The sequence below is a fragment of the Pan troglodytes genome, chromosome 17 (assembly GCF_028858775.2).
Source record: "Pan troglodytes isolate AG18354 chromosome 17, NHGRI_mPanTro3-v2.0_pri, whole genome shotgun sequence".
Taxonomy (NCBI): Eukaryota; Metazoa; Chordata; class Mammalia; order Primates; family Hominidae; genus Pan; species Pan troglodytes.
This window is the reverse complement of record NC_072415.2, coordinates 73,514,272-73,542,253: the sequence shown is the minus strand read 5'-3', so window position 1 is coordinate 73,542,253 and position 27,982 is coordinate 73,514,272. Positions and strand designations below refer to the sequence as shown.

Below are 27,982 nucleotides of genomic sequence, written 5' to 3'. Positions count from 1 at the left end.
GAATTGGGAAAAAAAAAAAAAAGGTCTATCTGTGTGAAGGCTACATATGACAAGTACTGGCGGCTTCCTGATCCAGCAACATTAGCAATTTATTGTATCTAGAAAATGAATCTCTGGATGCAGAGTTTACAGAAATCGGCATCCACAGAAAAGTCAGGGAGGACTTAACGTGGGCTATGCCACTTAAGGAGAACAGAATTTGCCAAAGAAAATGATGTTTCGAGTTTTGTTGTGCCTGATGATGTAAATAAAGGGATGGTCAGCATTCAATTCATCCTTGTGCTGCAGGATCCGTGCTCCTGGCACCTCTATGGAATCCCCACCATCTTCAGTTATTTCTAAGCACACTTTGTGGATAACATTTGATAGGGCCACTCCCTTGGTCTCTGACATTCCAGAGAAATCAGATGTGTCTTCACTGAAGATATGTTTCAGCCCTAGATTTTCCAGACTAGCCTTGGGATCAATCATCTTTTCCACCTTAAATTTTGGAATGGAGAGTTTGACCTTGGCATTGGCCATGGTGCTGGGATTAGTCCACTGTGACAGCGACTCTGAGTTGAGTTGTTTTTCAATCTGAAGGACAAAAATGAAAAGAAATTATTTTTATTTATTTCCAACTGTAAAAGACCTGGCTAGATTGAAAACATAAGGTGTTATGATAAGCCCAGTTTCACAGCAGTCTGGATGGAACACCAAAGATGGCCCAGAAGTTTTTGGTATGTGACTCCGGAGACCCAGCAGCCACCCAGCTGTGTCCTCCTCCTCCCCAGCCTATAACAGTTTTCCATGTGCACTGAAATTTATGAGGACAGGGTTCTGTTTTTTCATTTTAAGTTAGAGAGTAGTTTTTTGTTTGTTTGTTTGTTTGTTTGTTTGGGTTTTTTTAGACAATCTTGTTCTGTCACCCGGGCTGGAGTGTAATGGTGTGATCTTCGCTCATTGCAACCTCCGCCTCCTGGGTTCAAGCAATTCTCATGCCTCAGCCTCTCAAGTAGCTGGGATTACAGGCACACTCCACCATGCCCAGCTAAATTTTCTTTTGTATTTGTAGTAGAGACAGGGTTTCATCATGTTGGCCAAGCTGGTCTCAAACTCCTGGCTTCAAGTGATGTGCCAGCCTCAGCCTCCCAAAGTGCTGGGATTAAAGGTGTGAGCCACCGCACCCAACCTTAAGTTAGAGAGTAGATTTATAGAAACAAATGCCTGGATTATGATGTTGCATACACAATAGTGAAATGAATATAAAATTAGAAAGTTTTTACACATATTTCTTGAATGCTTATTGTAATTTCTCTACGAGGAAATCCAGAATATTCATGTACTAGGAATGGCATCAGATTTAGAAAATTAAATTAAAGCTAAAGTTACTTTTTTTTTTAATGGGAATTTGAACTAACTCTGAGCCATGCCCTAGAGTCATAGGTAGTGAATGCATCCATTTTAGCTGGTTTAAAAAATGAGAGAGATGCGGCTGGGCGCAGTGGCTCACGCCTGCAATCCCAGCACTTTGGGAAGCCAAGGTGGGTGGATCACGAGGTCAGGAGATCGAGACCATCCTGGCTAACACAGTGAAACCCCGTCTCTACTAAAAATACAAAAAATTAGCCGAGCGTGGTGGCAGGCACCTGTAGTCCCAGCTACTCGGGAGGCTGAGGAAGGAGAATGGCGTGAACCCGGAGCAGAGCTTGCAGTGAGCCGAGATCATGCCACTGCACTCCAGCCTGGGGGACAGAGCGAGACTCCATCTCAAAAAAAAAAAAAAAATCATTTCCAAAACTCAAAAGGTCATTTTCTTTAGTTCTATACTTTAAGAAGAAAATAATTGAAAGCCAAAATTGACAAATAGGATCTAATTAAACTAAAGAGCTTCTGCACAGCAAAAGAAACTACCATCAGAGTGAATAGGCAACCTACAGAATGGGAGAAAATTTTTGCAATCTACTCATCTGACAAAGGGCTAATATCCAGAATCTACAAAGAACTCAAACAAATTTACAAGAAAAAATCAAACAACCCCATCAACAAGTGGGCAAAGGATATGAACAGACACTTCTCAAAATAAGACATTTATGCAGCCAACAGACACATGAAAAAATTCTCATCATCAGTGGCCATCAGAGAAATGCAAATCAAAACCACAATGAGATACCATCTCACACCAGTTAGAGTGGCGATCATTAAAAAGTCAGGAAACAACAGGTGCTGGAAAGGATATGGAGAAATAGGAACACTTTTACACTGTTGGTGGGACCGTAAACTAGTTTAACCATTGTGGAAGTCAGTGTGGCGATTCCTCAAGGATCTAGAACTAGAAATACCATTTAACCCAGCCATCCCATTACTGGGTATATACTCAAAGGATTATAAATCATGCTGCTATAAAGACACATGCACACGTATGTTTATTGGAACACTATTCACAATAGCAAAGACTTGGAACCAACCCAAATGTCCAATAATAATAGACTGGATTAAGAAAATGTGGCCCATATACACCATGGAATACTATGCAGCCATAAAAAATGATGAGTTCATGTCCTTTGTAGGGACACGGATGAAGCTGGAAACCATCATTCTCAGCAAATTATCACAAGGACAACAAACCAAACACCGCATGTTCTCACTCATAGGTGGGAATTGAACAATGAGAACACTTGGAAACAGGAAGGGGAACACCACACACCAGGGCCTGTTGTGGGGTAGGGGAGGGGGGAGGGATAGCATTAGGAGATATACCTAATATAAATGACAAGTTAATGGGTGCAGCACACCAACATGGCACATGTATACACATGTAACAAACCTGCACATTGTGCACATGTACCCTAAAACTTAATGTATAATTTAAAAAAAGAAAAATAAATTATTGAAATAAAAAAAGAAGAAGAAGAAGAAAATAATTGATGCTTATTGGAGGGTGTTTTAAGAACGAAAGGTAAAATCCAAGACAGCTGGATAATGGCTGAAAGATAAAGCATAAAATGGAAAGAAAATAAACAGAGAGAATAATACACCAAAGAAGAAGAAGGACAGGAATTATAATTCAGTTAATAAAGTGATGGCTAAAACATAATGGCAACCAAAGGAGCAAGCTGGAGACTGGATGGTCCCCTGGAAAGTCAGCAAATCACGGAGGCCCATGTGGATATATAGCAAGTGATCCAGGCCTTCAAAGAGCCCCTTCTTCCTTCCTGGCCAAGGGTTGAGGCCAGGCGGGGTGGAGCTAGAATGGAAGCCAGGGAGGGACTAAAGGGAGAACAGGCCTCAGCCAGCTAAGCAGAGGTGAAGGAGCAGAGAGGAAGCTAAAACTCCATTCACCTGCAGAGAAAACTGCTACTCTTATTTAAACTTTGTGCCTTAAAAATCTATATAAATAAAATAATATAATAACCCTTTTCATATAAAATAAAATACTTATATATAATGTGTACTATAAAATAGTATCTGCATAATTCAAAATTTTGAAGCATATATGTGTACATATTAAAATCTCATAAATGTACAACACAAAGAGTGAACCGTAACGTAAATTGTGAAGGCCAGGTGTGGTGGCTCATGCCTGTAATCCTAGCACTTCAGGAGGCTGAGGCTGAGGATTGCTTGAGGCCAGGATTTCAAGACCAGCCTGGACAACACAGTGAGATCCCACCTTTACAAAAAAAAAAAAAGCCAGGCATAGTGCTATGTGCCTTTAGTCCCAGCTACTTGGGAGGCTGAGGCAGGAGGATCACTTGAGCCCAGGAGTTTGAGGTTAGAGTGAGCTACCATCATGCCACTGCACTCCAGCCTGGGCAATGGCGCAAGACCCTGTCTCTAAAACAATAATAATAATAATAGTAATATGTCAGTATTGGCTCATCAATTGTAACAAACATACCACACTAATGCAAGATGCTAATAACAGGTGAAACTGTAGGCCTGGGATGGGAAGGGGAGTATATGGGAACTCCTTGTACTTTCTGCTTATTTTTCTGTAGGCATAGATCTACTCTAAAAATAACATCTACTAATTTTTTAAAAAAAGAAAGAGCAAGAGAGAGGATGCTTGATATCAGGTCACATGATAGTGGACCTGGCAGTGCGTAGCAACGTAGTGCCTTCACTGCCTAGGAGGTGAGGGAGACACTCTAGCCTTCAGTTAAGAACCTGGCTCCAACTACCTGGGCCCAAATCCTGATCCTGCACACACCCTTGACTAATTATGTGACCAGTTACCCACCCCTCTGTGCCTCAGCTCCCTCACTGGTAAACAAGAGTGTGGTAACAGTCTCTAACTCATCAGCCTGCTGTAAGAATTAAATGAGATAATGCACGTAGGCAACTTAGCACAGTCCCTAGAACACTGTAAGTGCCAAATAAATGTTGGCTGTTGTTAATATTAAGGAGGAAAGGCCCCAGAAAGAACCATGGGTCCTTGGAGGTGACTGAGCCAGTGGCAATAAGGGAGGGCTACCGGCCCAGCTCTCACGGCCCACACAGACCTGTTGGCACAACTCTTTGCCAAGGCAGGGGGTGCCTTTGTGGAGAGCACCTGCCTTCTCCTTACCTTCTCCAAGCCTGTGGACTCATCCTCCACATCCTTGGGTAGTAGGATGAACATGCTGAGATGCTTATTTTGAAAAGGAAGCTCTATGATCTTACAATTGATACTGTCAATGTTTCCCATACAGAACGTGGCCTCCATGTTCATCATCTGCACTGGTTTGGTGTCTGTCTGTAAAAGGGAAAATTTGGACTGCTTACTTTTCAATTTACACATGCATAAATATATATATATATACACACACACACACACACACACATATATACCCACATGTATATATACAGACACACATACATACCTACACCTATATATATATACAGACACACATACATATATACATACACCTATATATACACATATACATATATATGCATACACACATATACATATACACACACCTATATATACACACACTTATATATACATACTATATATATATACCCCATACATATATACACACATGCACATATATACACATATATAGGCAAACACATAAATATATATGTACATATATATATATATATATACACAAATTTGCTCTTGACACAGTGTCAGATTATTATGGCTTATAATTCATCATCCACTCAGATCCAAACTGTATTGCACCCAAACCAGAGACTGTCCTGTGAAGAGTTTGTGTTACTTTGAAAAGTTATTCATATACTTTATAATCTACATGTTACACATTACATGAAGTATATATAATACTGTATTTGCATAGATCAAACCTTAAAAATAAGACTGTATGGCTGTAAATATAGGCAACGTTTGTTATTCTTTACAGATGCCTATGAGATCTTTAAACTATTCCTGGTGGAGCTGACTTGAAAGTAAATTCTACTGCAAACCCACATAACCATTTATACGGCTTTTCCTAATAAAATCCCTAATTTCAAAAACTGGCTGGGCACGGTGCCTCATGCCTGTAATCCTGCACCTTGGGAGACCACTTGAGGTCAGGAGTTCAAGACCAGCCTGGCCAACATGGTGAAACCTTGTCTCTACTAAAAAATACAAACGTCAGCCAGGCATGGTGGCACACGCCTGTAATCTCAGCTACTTGGGAAACTGAGGGAGGAGAATTGCTTGAGCCTGGGAGCCAGAAGTTGGTGTGAGCCAAGATCGTACCACTGCACTCACTCCAGCCTGGGCAACAGAGCGAGACTCCATCTCAAAACAAAACAGAACAATAACAACAACAAACTTAGCACATAGCAGAACAAAACAATATTTGTTGTGACCTCTCTGTTTGTCTTTGGTTTGAATTGCCCACTCCCCACTGTACTGCCACCTACTCAGATCTGAGCTAATTAACAAAGTCTGAATTGAAGATAAGAACCTTGGTTTTTAGTCCCAAATGTGACATAAACAGATTCTGTGGCCTTGAGCAAATCACTCAATCTCTCCAGGCCTCAGTATTCTTGTCAGTAGAATGAAGAAATTGTAAATTCAGAATAATGGTTACCACTGGGGAGGAAGAAAGAGGAACAGGACAGTGGAGTGAGCAGTGAAGGGATACATACAAAGCAATGCAACTGTTGTTATATTTTTTCTTTAAAATATCTGAAATAATTAAGGCAAAATATTAAGTTCAAAAAGATGATTGATCGGTATATGGGTGTTCGTTTTATTATTCTCTATCATTTTCTGAATGCTTGGAGTATTGCATAATTTTTAAAAAGGAAAATGTTCCTTAAAATTATCTCTAAGTCTTTTTAAAATTATCTCTAAGTCCCTTTGAGCTCCACTGTATGCTCGGCTCTTTTTTTTTTTTTCCAGAAACGTTGTGTTCAATGGTAAAGCTTAGCACAGCCCAGCACCAAGAATGGTGTGCAGCTGCAGCAGCAGGGACAGGCAGGTGACCCCCACAGAGCTTCACATGGCGAAGAGGATAAGGAAGGCGACCATCAAACAGAAGAGCCCCATGGCCTCAGACAGGGCAAAGCCCAGAATGGCATAGGAGAAGAGCTGCTGCTTGAGAGATGGGTTCCTGGAATAGCCAATGATCAAGCTGCCAAACGCTATTCCAATGGTAGCCCCTGAACCAACCACACCAACTGTGTCTGCCTCAGCACCAATAAACTTGGCTGCGGTGTCAATGTCCCAGGAGACAACCTGGTCTAGAACTCCTGTCTGGCCACCTAAAGTGGGGAGCTGCTGTAGGAAGGCTGTTTAGATGAATTCTCTGGGCTATTCAAGAAGGAGGCAGACACAGGCCGGATTAGGCCCCTAGTACAACAGCGGATCAGAGCTGGAGAAATAAGTAATGCCCCGGTGGTCTGCATTTTCTCAGTCTCCCAACTTTAGCCCTTGGTCTCGCCCTGCTCTTCTTAAAGGGAGCCCATGGAAGGGTCTGATCGTTCAGGTCTTTATCTCCAAGCACTGCCCAGGCCTTTTCTTCTCTTTGCTCCTATTAACACCTGGCCTCCTGTCTCTGCTCCAGAGATGACTGATTTCTTGAAGGAAAATTAATTCACGCTAAGTTGTAAAAGACTGACAGTAATGTCGTATAACCTATTGACATATACCTCCCATGGGATATTTGCCTGTTAACTAAATCTCTTTGGGGAGAAATTTCAAGCTTCATATCAAGCCTGCAAGGATAATACTCCAGTAAACTTGCATCTGGTGTCTTCAAATACTAAGCTGAACCTTCCCCAATACCTCTCTCCAGCAGAGCTAAACGTTATTTATTTTACTTTTGTGTATACCTCTATTTTAACACTTGCCACAGTGTTAGAAATATTATCTAGTGATTGTCTTTCCACTTCCCACCCCAACTAGAATACAGTCAAGGCAGAAACTAAGTCTCATTTTCTACCCCAGCTTGTAGTTGCTCACTGAATATTTGGCTGATAAATAATGGAAGACTTCAACTCTATGTGTAACCAAAAACAGAATTATAGGAAAACATACTACTTTGGAGGTTAACAGATAATTCTTCCCTTTATTTCTCCTAAAGAGGATATTGTCTTAAAATATATTCCTCCTAAAGAAATTTGTCTAAAAATCTCCAACAGGTTAGACTGCTCATAGTTTCTGAATGTGCACATAGTTGTGGCCTCCAAAAACTGTCATCAATTTCACTTATCGGCACTGACTATGGGTATTTTATTTTCTGAAACACATGTTGAGACATATCTTCTGAAAAGAGGACCAAATAAAGACTATCTACCCCAGAAAATATAATACAACATATATACTAATATAGATATATATGGATAGATATCTTTATCAGAGTAAGTACTATACTAAACTTTTAATGATATAACTTCACCAATTTAGTCTAACCCTTACCGGAGACACCACGGGGCATGAGAAAAGGTTTAGTAATGTCACTCAAAAAGTTCTAGGGTGGACAAAGCAATTCAAAGAAAACAAAGGAGAAGTAATAGCATCTGCATTCAAAAGAAGGGTGTAGCCTCATGCAGCTGTGAATAGCATTTTATTGCTTTATCAAGTGAAACACTGAGAGATCAATGACATTTCAAACTTTTATTAATTCTGTTCATAAAGGCTGAGTTTCCAGGATCTTATATAACCTAGCTTTATGATTTAATAGCAAGAATAAAGGAATAGCACACATTCTTTCTCCCTTCTCAAAAAACACACATTAATACTTTCTTAATGAAAAAAGTACGACCCTTAGTGTGGTTGACACAAAAGTCCACATTCTACTCATTGACTATTGCAACATTTTCATGGTGTTCCTTCCAGGCTGGCTCTGGGGTCTTGAAGAGAGGCACCATTGGCAACCTGTTTCAGATTTCACTTAAACAGAGTTAGGAACCCTTTGCCAGCCCTTGCTAGGGAAGAGAGCCAATCACTGATCAAAGGAGCCAGAGGGGTCACTCCATGACAGTGAAGGCTGTGTGGATGCCGTCAGGGCCAGTGGGGCCAACACCCCTCCCTAACTCACTGTAGAGGCTGGGTAAAGTCACATTCCACTTCCACTCCAGGTAAAAGACAACAGTGAGAAGGTCAAAAAGCCATGCTTAAAACTCAAGGACCTGTGTGTGCAAAACACAAGAGTATGAAGAGCCTAAGGTATGTCTCTAGAATCTCAGACAGACCTCTTGTGTGCAAGGTCAATCCTGTCTCTGCAGTCAGCTTTGAGAAGACCACTGCAGTTGGGAAGCTAAACTCAGGAAGTTAGGAAGACCTCCTACCCATCCCTCAGCACCCATGGATATTTTGAGTCGGTAAGGAGCAGTAACAGTCATCATTGTCTTCTCCCAGTGAAAATGCCCAATGGGTCTTGCATAGGAAACCATGGTAGTCCCAAAGGCCAGTCAGGTTTTGTCTGCTATTGATTGTTTAAGCAAACTGACCCTTAGGGACTGATCATTCATTCAGCAAATTTGCTGAGCACCTACTGATGTGTTAGGGACTTGGCCAGAAATTGTAGACACTGAGGTGAATAACGCATTGTCCCTACCTTAAAAATCCCATGCACTAGTAGGGGATCTATGTAAGTAAACAGATTTCACTGTGGAAAAGCAAATTCTGGCAGTGGACAGGGGAGAGTATGAATAAAAATTCCATGGGAACAAAGAAAGAAAGAGTAATGGAAGCCATCCAGCTAACCCAGGCATAGATTGTATCTTGCAGGGCTTTTCCTCATGGATGCTAGCATTAAGAAGGTGCTACTATATTTGGCAAAAACAAGATATTGATGCTAGGTACTCTAACTACTGGGAGAAGCATGAAAACTAGAACTGATGCGTAGGAGCTACAGGTAACTAAGCTACCTTCAAGTATGGTACTAACTGAAGTGCTGCTTCCAGTCTAACACAAGTCAGATCCCACCCACGGAGACCACATCACATCATCATATAGATCTCTGGGTTTTCCAATAAAATGGGTCAAATTTCCAGTCTCAGCTCCTTGGTCTCATTTACAAAAGAGGTACTTTACCCATTTCTTTCTTTTTTTTTTTTTTTTTTTTTGAGATGGAGTCTCACTTTGTCACCCAGGCTGGACTGCAGTGGCACAATCTCAGCTCACTGCAACCTCTGCCTCCTGGGTTCAAGCCATTCTCCTGTCTCAGCCTCCTGAGCAACTGGGATTACAGGCACATGCCACCATGCCCGGCTAATTTTTGTATTTTTAGTAGAGATGGGGTTTTACCATGTTGGTCAGGCTGGTCTCAAACTCCTGACCTCGTGATCTGCCTGCCTCGACTTCCCAAAGTGCTGGGATTACAGGCATGAGCCACTGTGCCCACCCTCTATTAATTATTTAACATATTTACTTCAACAGTATCAATGAGACTGGCCTGCAAAACAGGCTCTTAATTCTTCCCATAATAACTTCCAGTGATGCCAATGAGTAAGCTATACTTTGTTTTTTCACAGCCAACAAGTGCTTCAAAGCATCTGGTTTTGTTTGTTTGTTTGTTTGTTTTTCTTGAGATGGAGTTTCACTCTTGTTGCCCAGGCTGGAGTGCAGTGGTGCAGTCTCAGCTGACTGCAACCTCTGCCTCCCAGGGTCAAGCAATTCTCCTGCCTCAGCCTCCCATGTAGCTGAGATTACAGGCACCCACGACCATGCCCAGCTAATTTTTGTATTTTTAGCAGAGATAGGGTTTCACCATGTTGGCCAGGCTGGTCTCCAACTCCTGACCTCAGGTGATCTGCTCGCCTTGGCCTCCCAAAGTCATGGGATTACAGGCGTGAGCCACCACGCCCAGCCATCAAAGCATCTTATAAATTATAAATTAAAATCCCAGAACAATATACTTCGCTATCAACCGATAAGGAAATGAGATGCTAGAGAAGTTAATCAATCAGGAACAAGATTCCTAGATGTCAAGGTTTCATGACAATCCAAAGTCCTCTGATAACAGAGTTTGGTCTTTTCCTTTTCTGCTAAAGTTCTCAGATGTTTGTAGCTATTTTTCAGCCGGTGACTTAGCTTTCCTCACTGGGTTATAAATTCTATAAAGTTTCACTCAGCTCAGATCCTTGAAGACATTGTGGAAAAGAGGAGGGAGGGCCTCTGGATTCTGGCTCTTTTTGTACCACTTACCTTCCAGCTGTTCATCTCAGGAAAGGCACTTTGCCGGCCGTGCCCTCAGATTCCTCGTTGGAATGGATTTATGCCCCACTCTGTCCCTATCATTATTCACATCTATAATTGGGTTCCTTTTACTGCTACATGCTGCCCCACATACCTTGTTGACTCTGAAAGGACATTCTTTTGTTTCTGATTCAGGAAATTTCTTCATCCACTTGCCAACAAAGTAGGCGGCATTAACCACAAGGATTTTGGTCTGGTCGTTCACACTGTTGTCAGCTAAAATGTTCTCAAAGTGGCCTGCAACAATTTTAGGAAAACACAAGTAGCAGAATTATTCTTCCAAACTACATCTGAAATTCACATGCATATTCGCTGAGTATTTACCACTTCATGGAGTCACATCATGTAAGGCCTGATAGTTCCAACCATCAAATTTCAGAAGGACTCTTTTCTCTCCTTCTACCTTGACACAACCAGATCTACCAAAGAGGTCAGCAGAGGAGAATGAAGGAGCGGGGAAGAAAGGAAGAGAAATAAGAAGGAAAGCACAGCTACCATTCTGAATGCCTATTCTGTGTCAGGCAGTATACAAGCTATTTGATACACATGATATATATTTCTTCCTACTTTATGAATGAGGAAGCTGAGACTCAGCGATGATAAGTCACTTTCAAGGATGATATATAAACAAGGGTGGATTCAGGATTCAAAGCCAGCTCTTTCTGACTCCAAAGCCTGTGCTCTTGAATGAAAATACGTAATCACTTTCTTTATGGCAGAATTTCACATATATTATCTCAGTCTTTTCACAATGGTCCTATAAGGCAAAGATCATTATCTCCATTTTACAGTGCAGTAAACTGAGGCTCAGAGAGGCCAAGGAGCTGTTCTAGTTTCCTCAGCTGGAAAGCATGTCTGAAGGTTGTCCCCTTCACCCCACAGCTCTCCATCCACTCTCTCAATTGCACTCCTTGCGGGCAGGCTGATTGCCTCAAGGTCAACTGTAATCACCGCAGGGCTCAATCACAATTGCAGTTATTATAAAGCTAAATCCCAATAGCCAAAACAATTCAAGGGGAGTGATCCCTTAATAAAAAGAACTCTTCACATTTGAATAGCCCACAGGTTTTTTATAAAGGGTTTTCATTTACCTAATCTCCAATTTTCAGACCAATGTTCAGGGCCCACTTCACAGGCCTGTGACCCCTGTGTGAAGGACCCTGCACTTGGTTTAATGTTCAGCTGTCACTACCTCAAAATTCTTAATAAATGTTTAAACAAGAGGCCCAGCATTTTTACTTTTGCCCTGGACCATGCAAATTATGTAACTGGTCCTGCCAACGCTATATAATATGTTAAATATATATTAGTGTTATTGAAGAAACCTGAAGAACAAAGAAGTGTGGGAGCCGGTTAACGACAGAGCTTCAACTTCAATCCTGAGCCTCCCATTTCAAACTCAGAAGTCTTTTCATGGCTGGATGCGGTGCCTGACACCTGTAATCCCAGCACTTTGGGAGGCTGAGGCGGGCGGATCACCTGAGGTCAGGAGTTTGAGACCAGCCTGGCCAACATGGTGAAACCCCATCTCTACTAAAAATACAAAGATTAGCTGGGCGTAGTGGCACACACCTGTAGCCCCAGCTACTTGGGAGGCTGAGACAGGAGAATCCCTTGAACCTGGGAGGCGGAGGTTACAGTAAGCCAAGATCATGCCGCTGCACTCCAGCCTGGGCGACAGAGCAACATTCTATCTCAAAAAAAAAAAAAAGAAAGAAAGAATGGCATTCACAGCAACCTAGATGGAGCTGAAGACCATTATTCTTTTTTTTGTTTTGTTTTTTTGGGAGACGCAGTTTCTCTCTTCTCACCCAGGCTGGAGTGCAATGGCACGATCTCAGCTCATTGCAACCTCCGCCTCCCAGGTTCAAGCGATTATCCTGCCTCAGCCTCCCAAGTAGCTGGGACTACAGGTGCGTGACACCATGCCCAGCTGATTTTTGTATTTTTAGTACAGACGGGGTTTCACCATGTTGGCCAGACTGGTCCTGAGCTCCTGACCTCAGGTGATCCACCTGCCTTGGCCTCCCAAAGTGCTGGGATTATGGCATGAGCCACCATGCCTGGTCTGAAGACCATTATTCTAAGTGAAGTAACTTAGGAATGGAAAACCAAACAGTGTATGTTCTCACTTATAAGTGGGAGCTAAGCTATGAGGATGCAAAGGCATAATAATGACATAATGGACTTTGTGGGGTGGGGGAAGAGTGGAAGGAGGTGAGAGATAGAAGACTACACATTGCATACAGTGTACACTGCTTGGGTGATGGGTACACCAAAATCTCAGAAGTAACCACTAAAGAGCTTATCCATGTAACCAAAAACCACCTGTTCCCCAAAACCTATTGAAATAAAACACAATATAATACAATTTTAAAAATTAAATGCCTCATTTTACAGTTCAGTAAATTGAAGCTTTGTGTCCAAATATCAGTTAGTAAGTACCAGTGTCTGGATTTGAACCTAGGTGCTGAATGACTCCAGAGACCGTGTTCTTTCCATGTTCTCATTCTGCAGTTACTGTCTTGTTAGAACTTCCTCAGTCAGTACAGAAACAGAGCAGCTGGGGGCGCTAGTCATTCTCGCAGGAAGTGGGTCTCCCTTGCCCCGGAAGTGTATCCCTCCCTAGACAGCAGCGACTGCCTAGGCTTCATTCTTTCATGACTAGATTCGGCCCGGCCTCCCAACGGGTCCCTCCAGATGCAATTATAAATATATCCACTGGGGAGGGGGACAAAGTCACTGATTTGCCCTCAAAATCATCATAACCCTAATTCTTTTCCAGCAAGGAAGACAACTCACCGGCAATTTTAAGGGAGGGACGAGGAGTCCGACAAGGGAGACGCCTAGGGGAAGCCCTGAGCCGGAGAAAGAACCTAGGAGCTTCTTGGACCCCGAGGCTATCAGAGGAACGACCAGCATGGGAAGCTGCGGCACTGAGGACAAGCTGACACTACGGTTTTGTTTGGTTTGGTTTTCTTTTTTCTTTTTCTTTTTTAAAGACAGAGTCTCGCTCTGTCGCCCAGGCTGGAGTGCAGTGGCGCGATCTCTGCTCACTGCAAGCTCCGCCTCCCGGGTTCACGCCATTCTCCTGTCTCAGCCTCCCGAGTAGTTGGGACTACAGGCGCCCGCCACCACGCCCGGCTAATTTTTTGTATTTTTAGTAGAGACGGAGTTTCACCGTATTAGCCAGGATGGTCTCGATCTCCTGACCTCGTGATCCGCCCGCCTCGGCCTCCCAAAGTGCTGGGATTACAGGCGTGAGCCACCGCGTCCAGCCGGTTTTTCTTTTACATATGTTGCCTATGTCCCTTTTTCCTTAACAAATTTGTAAAATTTGTCAGCTAAAAGGGGCCTCGGGGATCGTGAAGTTATAATCCAGTCCCTCTATTTCCATACTGAAAAATGGCCTCATGATTGGCCCAAAGTCATACTTTGTTAGAGGCGCAGCTAGGATTCCACTAGGGCCTGTGACAGCTCGTCAGAGAGCAAGACAAAGTAAACTAACACTGAAGCATCAACAGTTTCTACCAAGTGATGAGATGATACAAGAATTGCCCAGAAATCCAAGTTGTTCACAGGCTTGAAGGGAAAGAATTTAGCTTGTGTAGTAAAAATATCCAGAGAATCCTCCAGATGTTTTTTTTATCCTTGGAGCAAACATTTATGAGATAGAAGGCCCTGTTTACCTGGTGATTGATAGCAGAACAATTAAAGGGTACTTGCCATCTGTGAGATCCTTAATTGAGTTGTTGATCTGACCTTTCGTTTCTTCCAATTTATCTTTGAAGTCAACAGTTTCCAATTCCTTTGCATAGGGTCTCTTCGTAGAGCTGATGAACTCCTGAAAAACATGCAGTTCATAAAATCAGAGTCTGTAGTCAAGCTATTGCATTGTTATTCTCTTCTAACAAAAGGATTATTAAATATCAACTGCTATATGTACACTTTCAAAATTGGTAACACTATATGAATTGAAACCTCATGTAGAAGTCAGTAAATTTCTTTATTGAATGTTTCATTTTTTTCAATTATAAGACAATTTCAATTATTAAATGCATCTGTCAACTTAATATCAGCTTTGGGGAAAACAAAAGAGACACTATGTTAAATATGCCCAATTCTCTTATGGGTTGTAATTTCAGAAACATGAAAATGTTGTATGTCTACAGATACATATATATTAGAATATAGGAAATGTATAGAAAAGAGAATTATGAGCAGAAAACTCTTGTCTTTGCTGAACTAAATAAATATCCTGTAGACCCTTGCTACTCAAACTGTGGTCCAAGGTGGTGTACAGCATCACCTGAGACCTTGTTAGAAATGAAGAATCTCAGACCCCACCCCAGACATACTGAATCAGAATGCATTTTAACAAAATTTCCAGGTGTGCCATCTGCAAATTAAGGTTGGAAACACAATGCAGGAGAGAACATAGCAGGAGTTCTTATTCTGATGCTTATTTAAAATGTGCAACCCTAAACCCCATTCCCACCTTGATAATCAGAACTACCTGGGTTTAATCAGAACTACCTGGGTTCAATCAGAACTACCTGGGTGTTAAAAGGGCCTGAAGAACTTGCCCTTTTAACACCCAGATAGTTCTTATGCAAGAGATCCTCCACAGAGCACACTTGTTTGGACCTTTAACTAGTAAATTTGCAGATGCTGTGCACCTAGCAGGAGCAATGGAAAGCAGTCTTTTAAAAAATCTTTTGTAATGAGCCGAGATCATGCCACTGCACCCCAGCCTGGGCAACAGAGAAAGACTCCATCTCCAAGGAAAAAAACAAAACAAAACTTTACAACTCCTAGTCTGGTTAAGATCATTCCAGATGTTGCATGGAAGTTCAATGAAACTAAATATAACTTGATTCAGTGTCATGTCAGTTCACTTCCAAGCACAGGGCTTCTTGAATTTCTTCAGAGCAGCTTCAGCCTTAGCCAATTAACTTAGTTTCAGTTAATTGCAAATCAACCTTGGGACTCACTGTCACCATTGACTGACAGAACCAATCTCACCTGAAAACATTAGAAAGCCTCAGCCAGATGAAGGAGGGCCTCCATTGTCCTCACTGCCAGCAATAAAAATGTGTTAATTGTCTCTTTAATGATCATTTAGGGAGCATCTAGAAATGTATGCTCAGGCTTCAACTCACATCTCAGTTTTTTTTTTTTAATTCTTCAGATGATTGTTGGAAGAAAAATGGTTGTGTATATGTATCTTTAAGCAACAAAAAATATACTCACAATATCTAGTAACCCATGTCCTCAAAAGATCTTAACCACAAAAATACCTACTGCAGAAAGTTGCAAAATCATGGTAAAATATTTAAAAGCTGGTAGTCTAGCTTTTCGATTTGGAAACCTTGAAATTCTGACCATCCAAACAGGAACTAAATCAACTCTGTGTTACTGAAGTACAGAGGGAAACTTCATGTAGTCTAGAATATTGTCTGTGTGTTTCAAATACAGATTTTTAAATATTACAACAATGGGTACCATAGTGGTGTTTGTATGATTCCTTAGAGCAATGGCTAAACTTATATAACCAGAGCTGCCTGTGGAGATCCCCATCTGACCAGCCCAGCCAACAAAACTAATTTGTGACTGATGAAAATTGTGAATTCATAGTTATTATTTTTCTTGCTGATTTTGAGAAACATCAGAAGAACTTTGTGTGCATAAAAAATGAGGTGGAGAGCTTAAAACATTGTCCCAGGCCATATGCCCTGCTCTTTAAGGAGAAAGTTTAAATCATTAGCTGTCTTACATTCTGTAAGACAGCTCATTGTCTATGGAGCTACATTTATTAGAGAGTTAATTACTCTGTTCTCCATTCTCTCAGAGGAAGGTAAAAGAAAGGGTAAGATTTATTTGAGAGGGAAAAGGAAAGCCCATAAGCTTCTCTGTATTTTGAGTTAGAAGATGTGACTGCAATTGATTCCCACTATACTCAACCTCTCCACTAGGATTTATTTATTTAAAGCCTCAAATCACAAGTGAACATCCTAGAAATGAATTTCACTGAAAAAAAGTTGTAGGTCTAACAGCATGAAAATGCCACTCCTTGTAAAAAGTTAAGTCTTGCTACTTGCTTTAAACAACTTACTGTAGAAAGATTCAGAGATTTGTCTACGTAGAGCCGCTTGATTAGTTTCAGTGAGTAAAAGGAACTAAGTTTGTTTACATCCGATGTTACTGTTTGAAATCCAAAGGGTACATCTTTGACATTTTCAAAATGAAGAACCTGTTAAGAGAAAAATCCATTACCCAAAAAGCATTGCCTCTGAATAGTGCTGTACTGAAGTGGACACGTGATAATGACCAACGTCCTTGGGCATACAGAATCCTCCTGCCTAGTTCCCGTAAAGTAAGGCTCCTCAACCTCAGCGCTATTGACATTCAGGCTGGATGAGTCTTTGTGGGGCTGTCCTGGGCACTGCAGGATGCTTAGCAGCATCCCTGACCTACTAGGTGCCAGTGGCATCCTCCCCCTATTTGTGAGAACTCAGAATGTCTCCAGACATTGCCAGATTATCCCAGAGTGGGAAGGGGAGGACAAATTGTCCCCATTGAGAAACACTACCATAAAGGTACTCTTCCAAATCAACCATCGAGAACATTTGTCCTTTCTTTAAAGTGATGCCCTTAATACTCACACAGAAGGATTTCCAAACTTGGAGAACGATGAAGCTGGGTTATAATTTCTATCCAATTCAAAGACCAGAGAGAGAGATTGATACAAGAGACACCATCATCAGGCAGGAATCAGATTTCAGGACAAGTGCCTCTAGCCAGAGTCTGTCTAGTCCCTCTGGGTGCTTTAGCAAATGCCAGGTAAATAGATGTGTCATTTCTGATGGGCAGCTACAATAAATGGTGGGCTGCCCTGGGCTGGCTAGAGTCAGATGGCCCTGCCTGTGAATCCCAGCCTTCACCACCTCTTCTCCAACTCTTCAGAGAATCTTCTCCAACTCTTCAGAGCCTCCTTTCCTCTCCGTAAAATGGGCTGAAAATACCTGCTTTCCTGAGTTGTTAATGAGGATTACTTATATGTAAAACATGTAAAATATTATATGGATTCAAACTGTTAATTATTCTTGTAATAATATTGTAAGCCATTTAAAACCAGGATACTATCATTTGGAGGGCTTAAATCATTGTATTTTGTTCCTTTTTTTTTTTTTTTATTGTTCCAACCAATAGTCCAGCATCTTTTCTGCCTTGCAACACCACAACATGTAATGTCAGCATAAGATGACACCCTCCTCGCTCCATAACTCATAATGGCCATGCTGTGATTCCACAACCCAGATAACGAACGCTGCCAAACCGGCACATTGTCCCAATGAATTACATAGCCTCAGCATTGCAGGGTCAAATGCTGGTCCCAGACAGTGCATAACTCTCATGCCTAAAGATGGATGAAGGAGACCAGAAAATTTAAGAGCCCAGGTAACTACTGCTGGGGAACCAGTTGCATATACTGAGAAGATCTTGAGGAATTACTGAGGAACAGACCCACTACCCGGAAGTTCTCTTTCGCTGGCCTTTCTCTAATGGTAGATTAGAAATGAGGAATGGGAGATTGGGTAGGGATAGTGGAGTTGTGCAGTTCAGAGATGTGGCTTGATGAGAAGATACATCTCCTCTTCGCAGGAGTGAAGCTGCTTCAAGTCCCAAGTGTAAATTCTTCATCCTTACCTAAATAACTCTTATGGGCCATACTTTCTGGACACATATGAATACAAGAAGGTGTTGCCTTTTTAAATGCTTATGAGCTAATAGAAAAGAAATTCTATTGAACCTAGAATGATTAGCGTAAGAGTGATAATGAAATAGAATTATAAGAACATTCACCTATTGTGTAAAAGTACATGAGGACTTAAAACGGAACAATCAGGAAAATTGTCTCATTTGAAGGTCTAAGAACTTTACAAAGCTAGATAATCAACCATAGCCAGAAAGAAACCCTAAAACGATACAGATGCTGCTTGATTTATCATGAGGTTACATCTCAATAAAACCATTGTAAATTAAAAATATTATAAGTCAGAATGAAAAAGCTGTGATTACCCAGCAGATCTCCAGGATCTCCATCACAGCCTGGTGCCTGTCCCAGATGTGAGTTGCATTACCTACAAGCGAGCTTTCACATTTAAAAATAAATTAAGATGCCTGTAATCCCAGCATTTTGGGAGGCCGAGGCAGGCGGATCACCTGAAGTCAGGAGTTCGAGACCAGCCTGGCCACATGGTGAAACCCTGTCTCTACTAAAAGTACAAAAATTTGCCGGGCGTTGTGGCACGCGCCTGTCATCCCAGCTACTCGGAAGGCTGAGGCACAACAATCGCTTGAACCTGGAGGCTGCAGTGAGCCAACATCGCACCACTGCACTCCAGCATGGGTGACAGAGTGGGACTCTGTCTCACAAAAAAAAAAAAAAAAAAAAAAAAAAAAAGTTTAAGAGAGTCCTGGAATGGCACAATTCTGAATCTTGACCAATTCTGGCCACAAAGTCTACATTCCTTTTTTCCGTAGGCACTGCCTATGGGTTCTAATAACTGTATTCCCACTTAAAGTAGAAACAAGGTTTTGGGGCTTACCTGTCCAATTTCATTTGCAGTGTCACCTTTAGCACCCACTTGAGCAAGTGACAGAGAGGTGGAGAGACAGATTGGAGAGAAGAGGACATTGCCCAGTGGCTCCTTTTCACATAGTTGTTTGAACAGATCAACAGCAAAAGCCGAATTTGCTAGTTGCAGGGCATCCATTGTGGGCCTGGAAGCAAGGACAAGGGAGCGGTTAGTTTCTAAAGCATCTTTAACATCTTCTCAACTGCATTCTGCCAACACCATAAGAATTCTATTTAAACAGAGTAATTGATCTCAGAAGAAACAAGGAACTTTCTGTAAATTCAAAAGTAAGATCAGTTGTGAAGAAACTTCCAGGCAAATGTCCGAAGGCATGTGAGGTCCTCTGTGTGTCCAGCTCTGCCTAGACTCTGCAGTCTTGGGCCTGCTCAGCCACAGTGGCCATTGTCGGGAGCTCAGTGGTCACACCTCTTCTCCAGCATATGTCAGAAAAGTTGACAGCACTAATCAACATCAGTTGGTTTTATTTACCACATATTGTTTCCATTAGGATTTCAGTTAAACTACAAAGTTAAAACTTTTATAAAACAAAAACAGTCGAATTGCAGCAGTTTTGCATTGTTCAGTTTAATATTTAGTAAGTGTAATGGGTTGAATTGTGTCCCCCAAAAAGATATGTTAAGTCCTAATCCCCATTACCTGTGAATGTGATCTTATGTGGAAACAGGGTATGTCCTATTTCTTAACTAATATATAATTAGTTAAGATGAAGTTACATTGGGGTTAGGTGAGCCCTAATCCGATATGACTGGTGTCCTTAAAGGAATAGAAGGAGAGACACAGAAACAGACATACACAGAGGGAAGATGTGAAGACACAGATGTCTTCACCTGTGTGAAGGGCATGCCGTATGGCAATGGAGGCAGAGATTGGAGGGATGCTTCCAGAAGCCAAAGAACGCTAAGAACTGCTGGCAACACCAGAAACCAAGAGAAAGTTGTGGAACATTCTCCCCTGGAGCCTTTTGAGACAGCATGACCCTGCCGACATCGTCATTTCAAAGTACTGGCCTCCAAGCCTGTGGGTGAATAAAGCTTCTGTTGCTTTAAGCTGCCCGGTTTGTGGTGCTGTGTGAGAAGTGCTAGAAAACACTTAAAGTAACTAATGCCTTTGCAGGACACCCAGCACATAACAATACTTAATAAACAGCAGCCGTTATTGTTTGCGTTTATAATACGCATCTGTGTGTAAGACACTACCCAGAGTGTTACAAGGATCAGTGGACCTCGTCCTTCTCTAAGCTCATAGTCTCTTTGGGCAGATATGCAGACAAATAACTAGAATACAGAGCTGCCCAAGACATGTGAGTGGTATAATAAGTAATATGGGAGTTAAAAGAGGGAACAGTTTCAAAATATGTAGCCTGGTAAAGTGGATATAGCAGCAACTAGGCATCTTGTCACATCACAGAGCTCTTTAATTCTAACACAGCAACTTCCAAAGTGTTGTGTCTTGACTCCTGGCAGTCCCTAACACCCTTTCAGGAGGTCCATGAGGTTAAAACTATTCTCATAATAATACTAAGACATGATCATTCTCAATCTCTAATAGACAGCGGAGTTTTCCAGAGGCTATATGACATCCCTTCTATTAAGCCAAATATTAAGGAGATTTGCAAAAATGAAAAACAATATCACTCTTCTCATTATATTTTTTCACTTTAGAAAATTTTTTTTAAATATATATATTATTCATATTAGTATTTAATTATATTATTTTAATAAATTAGTAAATGAACATTTCAAAATGTGTCTGCTTTTAATTTCTAGTTTGGTAAATAGTGATAGATATAATCTACATTTTTTTTAAAGAAACAGTTCTTTGGGGTCCTCGGTAATTTTTAAGAGTGTAACAGGGTCCTCAGATTTAAAAAGCTTCACTGTTCTAATAAAGGTCTACCTACCTATTTAGTCTAGTAGTTACTGATCGACTCCAAAGACAATTAGGTAAATTCAGGCAGTCAGGGCTTCCCTTTCTGGGAGCAGAGCTGAACTACATGAACTCCTGAGGCTCTGCCTAAGCCAGGACAGCATGTTTCTAAGGGAAATGAATTGATATTACTACCCCGGGGTGAGCAGTACAGGGATTAAACTCGAAGTGTTCCCCCAAAGCCTCAGGCACACACACACAGACACAAGGGCCGAACGTGACATTGAAGGTCTTCAGGTAGGACATGCACCCTGGCATCAGAAAGTAAGCTCCACTGCTTAAGATAGAGGACTCCCTTTGGCCAGTACCCAAACGTGTGTCAAGAGTCAAAGGCATGATGAATAGGATTGCAATTTGCACCTTATACCTGGACACAAATTCAGAATGCAAAGACGAGAATAAGATGGAGGAGAGGACTCCTGGTCTTTAAACATTTCTTCAGAATTCTCCCTTTTATGGGATATATGGCTTGTGTGTAGGATGGACTTAAATCGATTATATCTCAGAGTCTGAAAAAGCGAGTTCATTATCCAAAAATAATGTTTTATTGACTCTGTTCATGCTCACTGGTCATCTCCGCGGGCTTCCTCCTTCTCCATATGTCCCTGATAAGTACAGCCATGCACTCAGGCCAGTTCCCATTGCAAATATACCATGAGGCCCCCTGAAGTCAGGTGGGCCTCTCACTTTTCTTTAAAGCCCACAACCTTACTCCTTCTCCCCTCAGGGCAGGGGCAAGGGCCTACAGGTGACATCACACCCCAGGGAAAGGTGACTGGCATTAGGTGTATACTGAGGCAAAAATGAAAGCCTGTTGAGTGTTTCACCCAGTGTGCCCGCCACTGGGAAAATATAAAGAAACTCTTCACAAAAGGTTTGGGGAATCTGTGGACAGACTTTCAGAATAGGAAACCTGGCTTCCTTCCACAGCACATTTAATATTAGTAATGCCAAGTTCATCTACAAGTAAAACTCAACATGTACAAGAAGTAATGAGTTATTTCTTCACCAAATAGAGAAGCCTAAACCCAGATCCCTGAAAGCTTCTTAACACTTCCACCAGTGGAGAGCTAATCGCACTGATAATAATATGAAAACACACAAACTGCTTTAACAAACACAAGTAGCTCCTCCAAGCACGTATTTATTATCCTCCAAGAGAAACTAGAATAATTTTGCATAGTCAATAACAAACTATACTTTTAGTGATTTCCTTTGTATAGAAAGATGGTGTTTAAGATCTTAATGTGCTGAGGGAGTTTGGCTGCAAACACCTACAAATGGATCTTAGGAGTGGATCAAATGGTGAGGAGATGTTCATTTTACCATTTTATTTCACTAAAGCATTATTCATTCACTTGTCACAACATTTTGAGATACATTTAGTCTAAATGATTGTGGATACAAGATCATTGTGGCTTTTAGTATAGTTAATTACACAATACAATTAATGCTGTGTTGCAATTCAAGGCTTAGATCCAGGTCCCTGTTGGAGATGTAAATCGGTGCACATCTGACATCCTAACATCTCTGGGGCTTTCTCTCACCACTGGCAGACCTTCCCTTTGAGTGAGTCCCTTCCTTTGCATGCTAATCCTCAGTGCATGAACGCAAAGAGATCTGCCTTCCTGTTCCTATGCTGACTGGCTCCTTTCTCAGAAAATTCTCCTTCATGTCTGGGAAGGTCATACAGCCCTTAGTATCTGGGGTCCCAGCGGCAAGAGCATTGTTTGATGCTGGCTAAAGGAAACAGAAAAGGTCTGTACATGGAAATGGTTGTAGTTGCAAAAAATCACCCACTAAGTAATCAATCAAATACTGCCCGGTGAATCTGATCAGTGGCTCTGTGATTAGTCCCAAGTGACCTAAAAACACTATAAAGTTGATCTGGTCTGAGGTAGCTCAAAAGATGACTTTGGCCACAGTTGCCACATGACTGTGTTGCAAGACAATCAAAGCATTTAAACAAACCTCAGCAATGTTAACAATACATGACCTGGAAAAAATACAAACTTCCTACACAGACCATTTTGCATGATCAAATGCTATAAAATTGTAAGTACCAGAGTAGAGATTAGCAATTCCTATATAATAAATTTAATGTGCCTAATGACTTCTGTTGAAAGTGCTAAAATTGCTACAAATTTTTTTTCATTCTGTTGCCTTGTCACAAGGGTCTTCTTCCATTTCTGTGAAAACCCTGTAACCATTTTAACAAGGAGAACTTCGTTTATAGTTGCAATGTAGAAAACGCTACATCTTTCAGCACTTAAAAGTTTAAAAGGAACTTTATTTTAACCATAGGAAAGTGAGATAGATGGAAGTTCAAGCAGTAATACAAATGCAGTTTTAAGAACTTATTTCCAAGTACCTTGCTTTCGCAATCTGTGCAAATTATAAACCTTGAAAGTGGGACAAGATCTTGGAGAGGATCTAGGCTGGCCACACCTCTTCATTTTACAGATGAGGAAAATGAGGCAGACAAAGATGAAGTGAGTCTACCAGGCCACCCACGCAGGGAGTGAGAGTGGCAAAACCAGACCTAGAATTCATTGCTTCTAGCTCCCAGCCTGGCACTTCCCCGCCACACCTGATCACCTGCTTTGTTGTTAATTGCATCTTTGCTGGCATTTGTTCTCTCAGAAGTGTCTCGAGTTCCAAAAATCCTGCATGTCCTGAAGTCTCCCCTTGAAGATATCAACATATCCTGCATGGTTTGTTCAATCGACACAAAACTTCTTCCCTATGATTTTCCTACTTGAAGAAGCCCTTGTTCCCTTTCTGCCACTTATGTTGTAAACTCTTGGTATGACGTTGCTTTCATCTAGTAAGTATTAACTGAGTACCTAATGTGTGTCAGGGTAAGCATTAAGAAAAGGTGAAAACGACATAGCCCCTGCCTCCAAGGAGCTGTCAGTTAGTGGTATGATGAATGTTTTAAGTGTTTTGATGAGCACACAAGTCACTATGGGATCCCCAGGAGTGACAGACCCCCCATACTAGAAACCTCAGTGACACCTCCTCAGAGACAGTGACAACTGAGTAAGTCACATTAAAGGTGAGTCCTACAGGATAAGTAGGAGTTAGCCTTGCAAAAACGTGGGACAGGGAGAACTGACTCAATTCAGAGAGGCCCCAGTGAATGGAGACGCATGTACTGGGCTGGGGGTAGGGCTGTGCTCACTTCTCTAGACTTATAGCTTGTCACTGGTCTTTGTATGAAGATTTCCTAAGTTTTTTATGCATCTGAGCCAATGGTCCTCAAATTTTTTGTCTTTAGACCATTTAGGTGAGAAAAAAGTCCTGTGGGTAGGATATATATATCCCACTTTGCCTGGGACAATCCTGGTTTATGTCTGTTGTCTTGACATTAATAACAGTGCCCCGTTTACTCTCAAACATATCCTGATTTGAACAATATATGTTCATTTTACTTATAGACCATCAACCACATTCTTCAACCACACATCACGGGTGTGCATATTTAAACAGAGCTATGAGCATAGTTTTTTCATCCCTTAAAACCTTAACTTTTGGCCGGGTACAGTGGCTCACACCTGTAATCCCAGCACTTTGGGAGGCCAAGGCGGGCAGATCACTTGAGGTCAGGAGTTCGAGACCAGCCTGGCCAACATGGTGAAACCCTGTGTCTACTAAAAATATAGAAATTAGCCGGGCGTGGTGGCACGTGCCTGTCATCCCAGCTACTTGGGAGGCTGAGACAGAAAAATCACTTGAACCTGGGAGGCTGAGGTTGCAGTGAGCCAAGATCGTGCCACTGCACTCCATCCTGGGTGACAGAGCAAGACTCCATCTCAAGAAAAAAAAAAAAAAAAACTACGTTTTTACTGTGTCAGAGTATTGTAGATATCATTTAGCCTGGCTTGCCTCATTTTAAAGATGGAAAGACATGGTGAAAAACATCTCTCAAGTATTTGGTATAACCAGTCCTTAGGGAATGCCATGAGAAACCTTGCCTATTATAATATCAGTAATGGAATGCCAAAAAACACAACCTCTGTTGTCCACATTCTAAGTCTTTGAGGAGCAAAGGATGTGCAGGATTAAGAAAATAGGATATTTTGAAGTTTCTGCAATGTGAAAGACTATGAGGACTAAACGAAGTGATTAAGTGAATCAATGTATATGAAAAGTGCTTTGTGGGCAAGAAAGTACAATACAGCTATTAGTAATTGCTTTAATTTCCCATGGCAGGGGGGCATCTGCTTTGCTCTGAAGCATCATAGCTGCTCCTGTCTCTTTAGAAGCCTGATCTTGACCACTGACCCAGCCCACTGTTGCCAAGCAGTAAACTTACAGCCAGACTCAGTCACACCAGAATGGCCCAAATCGCTGAGACTGCATAGCCCCAAAGTCAATCTGCAACCCAGAGGGATTGAAGTGGCACAATTCAAGGCGTTAGGAAGCAAAGATATAAACCTGCTGACTCATTTCCTTTGGAGACTCCTTTCCTCAGACAGGCTTCATCTCCACCCATGAAGGAACTCATCGAACACTTACACTAACTGACAGGGACTGAGGTTTGGAACCCATTATCGAAAACCTCCCGGGAGATGTAGGGGATGAAAAAGATGGTAACAGGACCCATGGTGTTGTGGAAACATCCCGAGCTGCAAGTTTGAAGGCCTGATTCGATCTCAGCGGTGCTACTTACAAGCTGTGTGGCTTTGGACACCAGATCACCCCTGTGAGTTCTGCTCCTCACCTACAGAATGAGGGGGCTGGGCTGAAATATGTCTAAGAGCCCCCAGCTCTGAGGATCTGGTTACAAGTCTCTGGAATAGCCTGGCATGTTGGTTTTTAGTATGATATGCTTAAATGAAGCCATAAGAAAAAGTGTACAGCATATGAGTAAGAAACTACAAGCAGCTATTATAATTTAAAAGTCCAAGAATACGCATCTGAAATGTGTAACTTGTTTAAAGTTATGCTGAAACCCAGAAAACTGAAGGGAGAATAATTTCCGCTTAGAAGAATGCAGTTGCAAGTAGATGAACAGCGATCTGATGCTTAAAAATGCCAAAAAGAAGGGCAGTCCATATGCCTAAATCTCAGCCTTACAACGTCAGCCAGGGAGAAGAGCCAGCCAGACACACCAATACTTCTCAACTTTCCCCAGTTTGCGGGTACCACACCCTTTCTGAAACTAGCATTGCAAAATTCATTCTGAGTTCCAAGGTAGGCCTGAAAATGTCCTCAGAAGTATTTTCTCCTCCGTGAATCATGGTTGCACACCTCTACCACCAAAACCTCCGAGCCATGTGACTTCTTCATATTCTTACCTTGTATGGTTAAGTGATTTTACTCCCTCTGCGGTGTTCCTGGTGCTCAAAGGGTTGGGAGCTGGAAATACTGCCAACATGGGGGATGAGAGGCGACAGTACTCAACCCAACAGCCCGTCTTTGAAAACAGCCCCAAAATGGACCTAAGTCCATTTTGTTCACCATCTCAAATCAGCTCAAATAACGATATTTATGAATTTCCCTGAAAAAGGAAGTCACCAGCCCTGCTACCCCACCTTGCTTACCTGGAGTCACAGTTATCCTGGAAAATGCGTGGAAAAGGAACAGGCAAGCGAGGAGCACAAAGACCTGGATGTGGAGGCGACCGTGTCTGGGCAGAAGCAGCGGTGGCTCACCTGGGCAGCACCGCCACGCCCACTGCCAGCCCAGCTCCACGCCCCGCCCCGCCCCGCCTCGGCGGCACTCCTCTCCTACTCAAGCCTCTTGGCAGCTTGTCCACAATTGAAAGAAATGATTCAGGCTGAAGTTGCTGTTGTCTGCACAGCTTCCAAAAGGCCTCCAACATGTTCGGGCAGGAAGGGGCTGTGAGTTACATGCATACGTACAGACATGCGTAAGGCAATCCTCTCGGCCCACGCAGGACCGGAAGGTGAAATATTAGATGAAATAAAAGTAATGTGTGATGATAGTAACACTACAAATTTCTCAGACACGTTGGTGGCACAAAAAGTACTCTGATCTCCATTCTTTTTGTGTAAACTGCAGCAGCTCATTCTGCTAGATGCCAAAAGAGGTAGCTGCCCATTAAACAGAAAGACAATCAAAAAAGAAGGAATGGATGTATGTATAAACACAGTGCCTACCTAAAAATTAGGTACTATTAGCAAAATATTTACTACCAAATTGGTAGGAGATATTGTTTAATGGGTGGCGCAGGAAGTTTCTTTTTAAAATCCTGTGATTAGGATTACTCAGGCCTGGCGCGGTGGCTCACGCCTGTAATCCCAGCATTTGGGGAGGTTGACGTGAGCGGATTGCTTGAGCCCAGGAGTTTGAGACCAACCTGGGCAACATAGTGAGACCCCATCTCTACAAAAAATGTAAAACAATAGCCTAGTGTGGTGATGCATGCCTGTGGTCCCAGTTACTTGGAAAGCTGAGACGGGAGGATCACTTGAGCCTGGGAGGTCAAAGCTGCAGTGAGCCGTGAGCTAACCACTGTACTTCAGCCTGGGTGACAGAGCAAACGAAACAAAAAGAAAAAGAAGTACGCAGCTCTGCTCTGAAATCTCTTCGTGGAGCCTGTTCTTGTCCTCCTGTCTTCCCACAGCTTCTTCATTTGGCGGGACCTACTCCCTTCCAGCCGAATCAGTCTCAGGAAAGGACCTGAAACGGAGCTGGTTGCTTCTCTGCTGTGCTTATCTAGAATTCCCTATTGTACATTTACTACATTGTTTCATAGTAATCTCTTACATTCTCCTATATGTGACTACAACAATGT

At 42.0% G+C, this 27,982-nt stretch overlaps 1 protein-coding gene and 1 pseudogene across 1 annotated transcript; both read right to left on the bottom strand.

Moving 5' to 3' along the window:
* Positions 1-64: 64 nt before the first annotated feature.
* On the bottom strand, positions 65-27,891 carry SERPINB5 (serpin family B member 5). The gene is made up of 7 exons (XM_001146935.7): positions 26,766-27,891; positions 19,240-19,414; positions 16,743-16,880; positions 14,354-14,471; positions 10,722-10,864; positions 4,550-4,717; positions 65-576 (listed from the first exon to the last, which is right to left on the bottom strand). Exons 2-7 carry the CDS (start codon positions 19,405-19,407, stop codon positions 184-186), a joined length of 1,128 nt encoding a protein of 375 aa, XP_001146935.1. The 5' UTR covers positions 19,408-19,414; positions 26,766-27,891; the 3' UTR covers positions 65-183.
* On the bottom strand, positions 6,406-6,839 carry LOC100614335 (ATP synthase F(0) complex subunit C1, mitochondrial-like; annotated as a pseudogene).
* Positions 27,892-27,982: the final 91 nt, after the last annotated feature.

Bases quoted from the DNA above. Each gene is read 5' to 3' on its own strand.
- SERPINB5 (XM_001146935.7), bottom strand. From the start codon at position 19,407: ATGGATGCCCTGCAACTAGCAAATTCGGCTTTTGCTGTTGATCTGTTC. The intron at 16,881-19,239 runs GTAAGCCCCAAA...TTCTCTTAACAG, and splicing joins CTGCAAATGAAATTGGACAG to GTTCTTCATTTTGAAAATGT. The intron at 10,865-14,353 runs GCAAGTACCCTT...AAATTGTTGCAG, and splicing joins AATTAAGGATCTCACAGATG to GCCACTTTGAGAACATTTTA.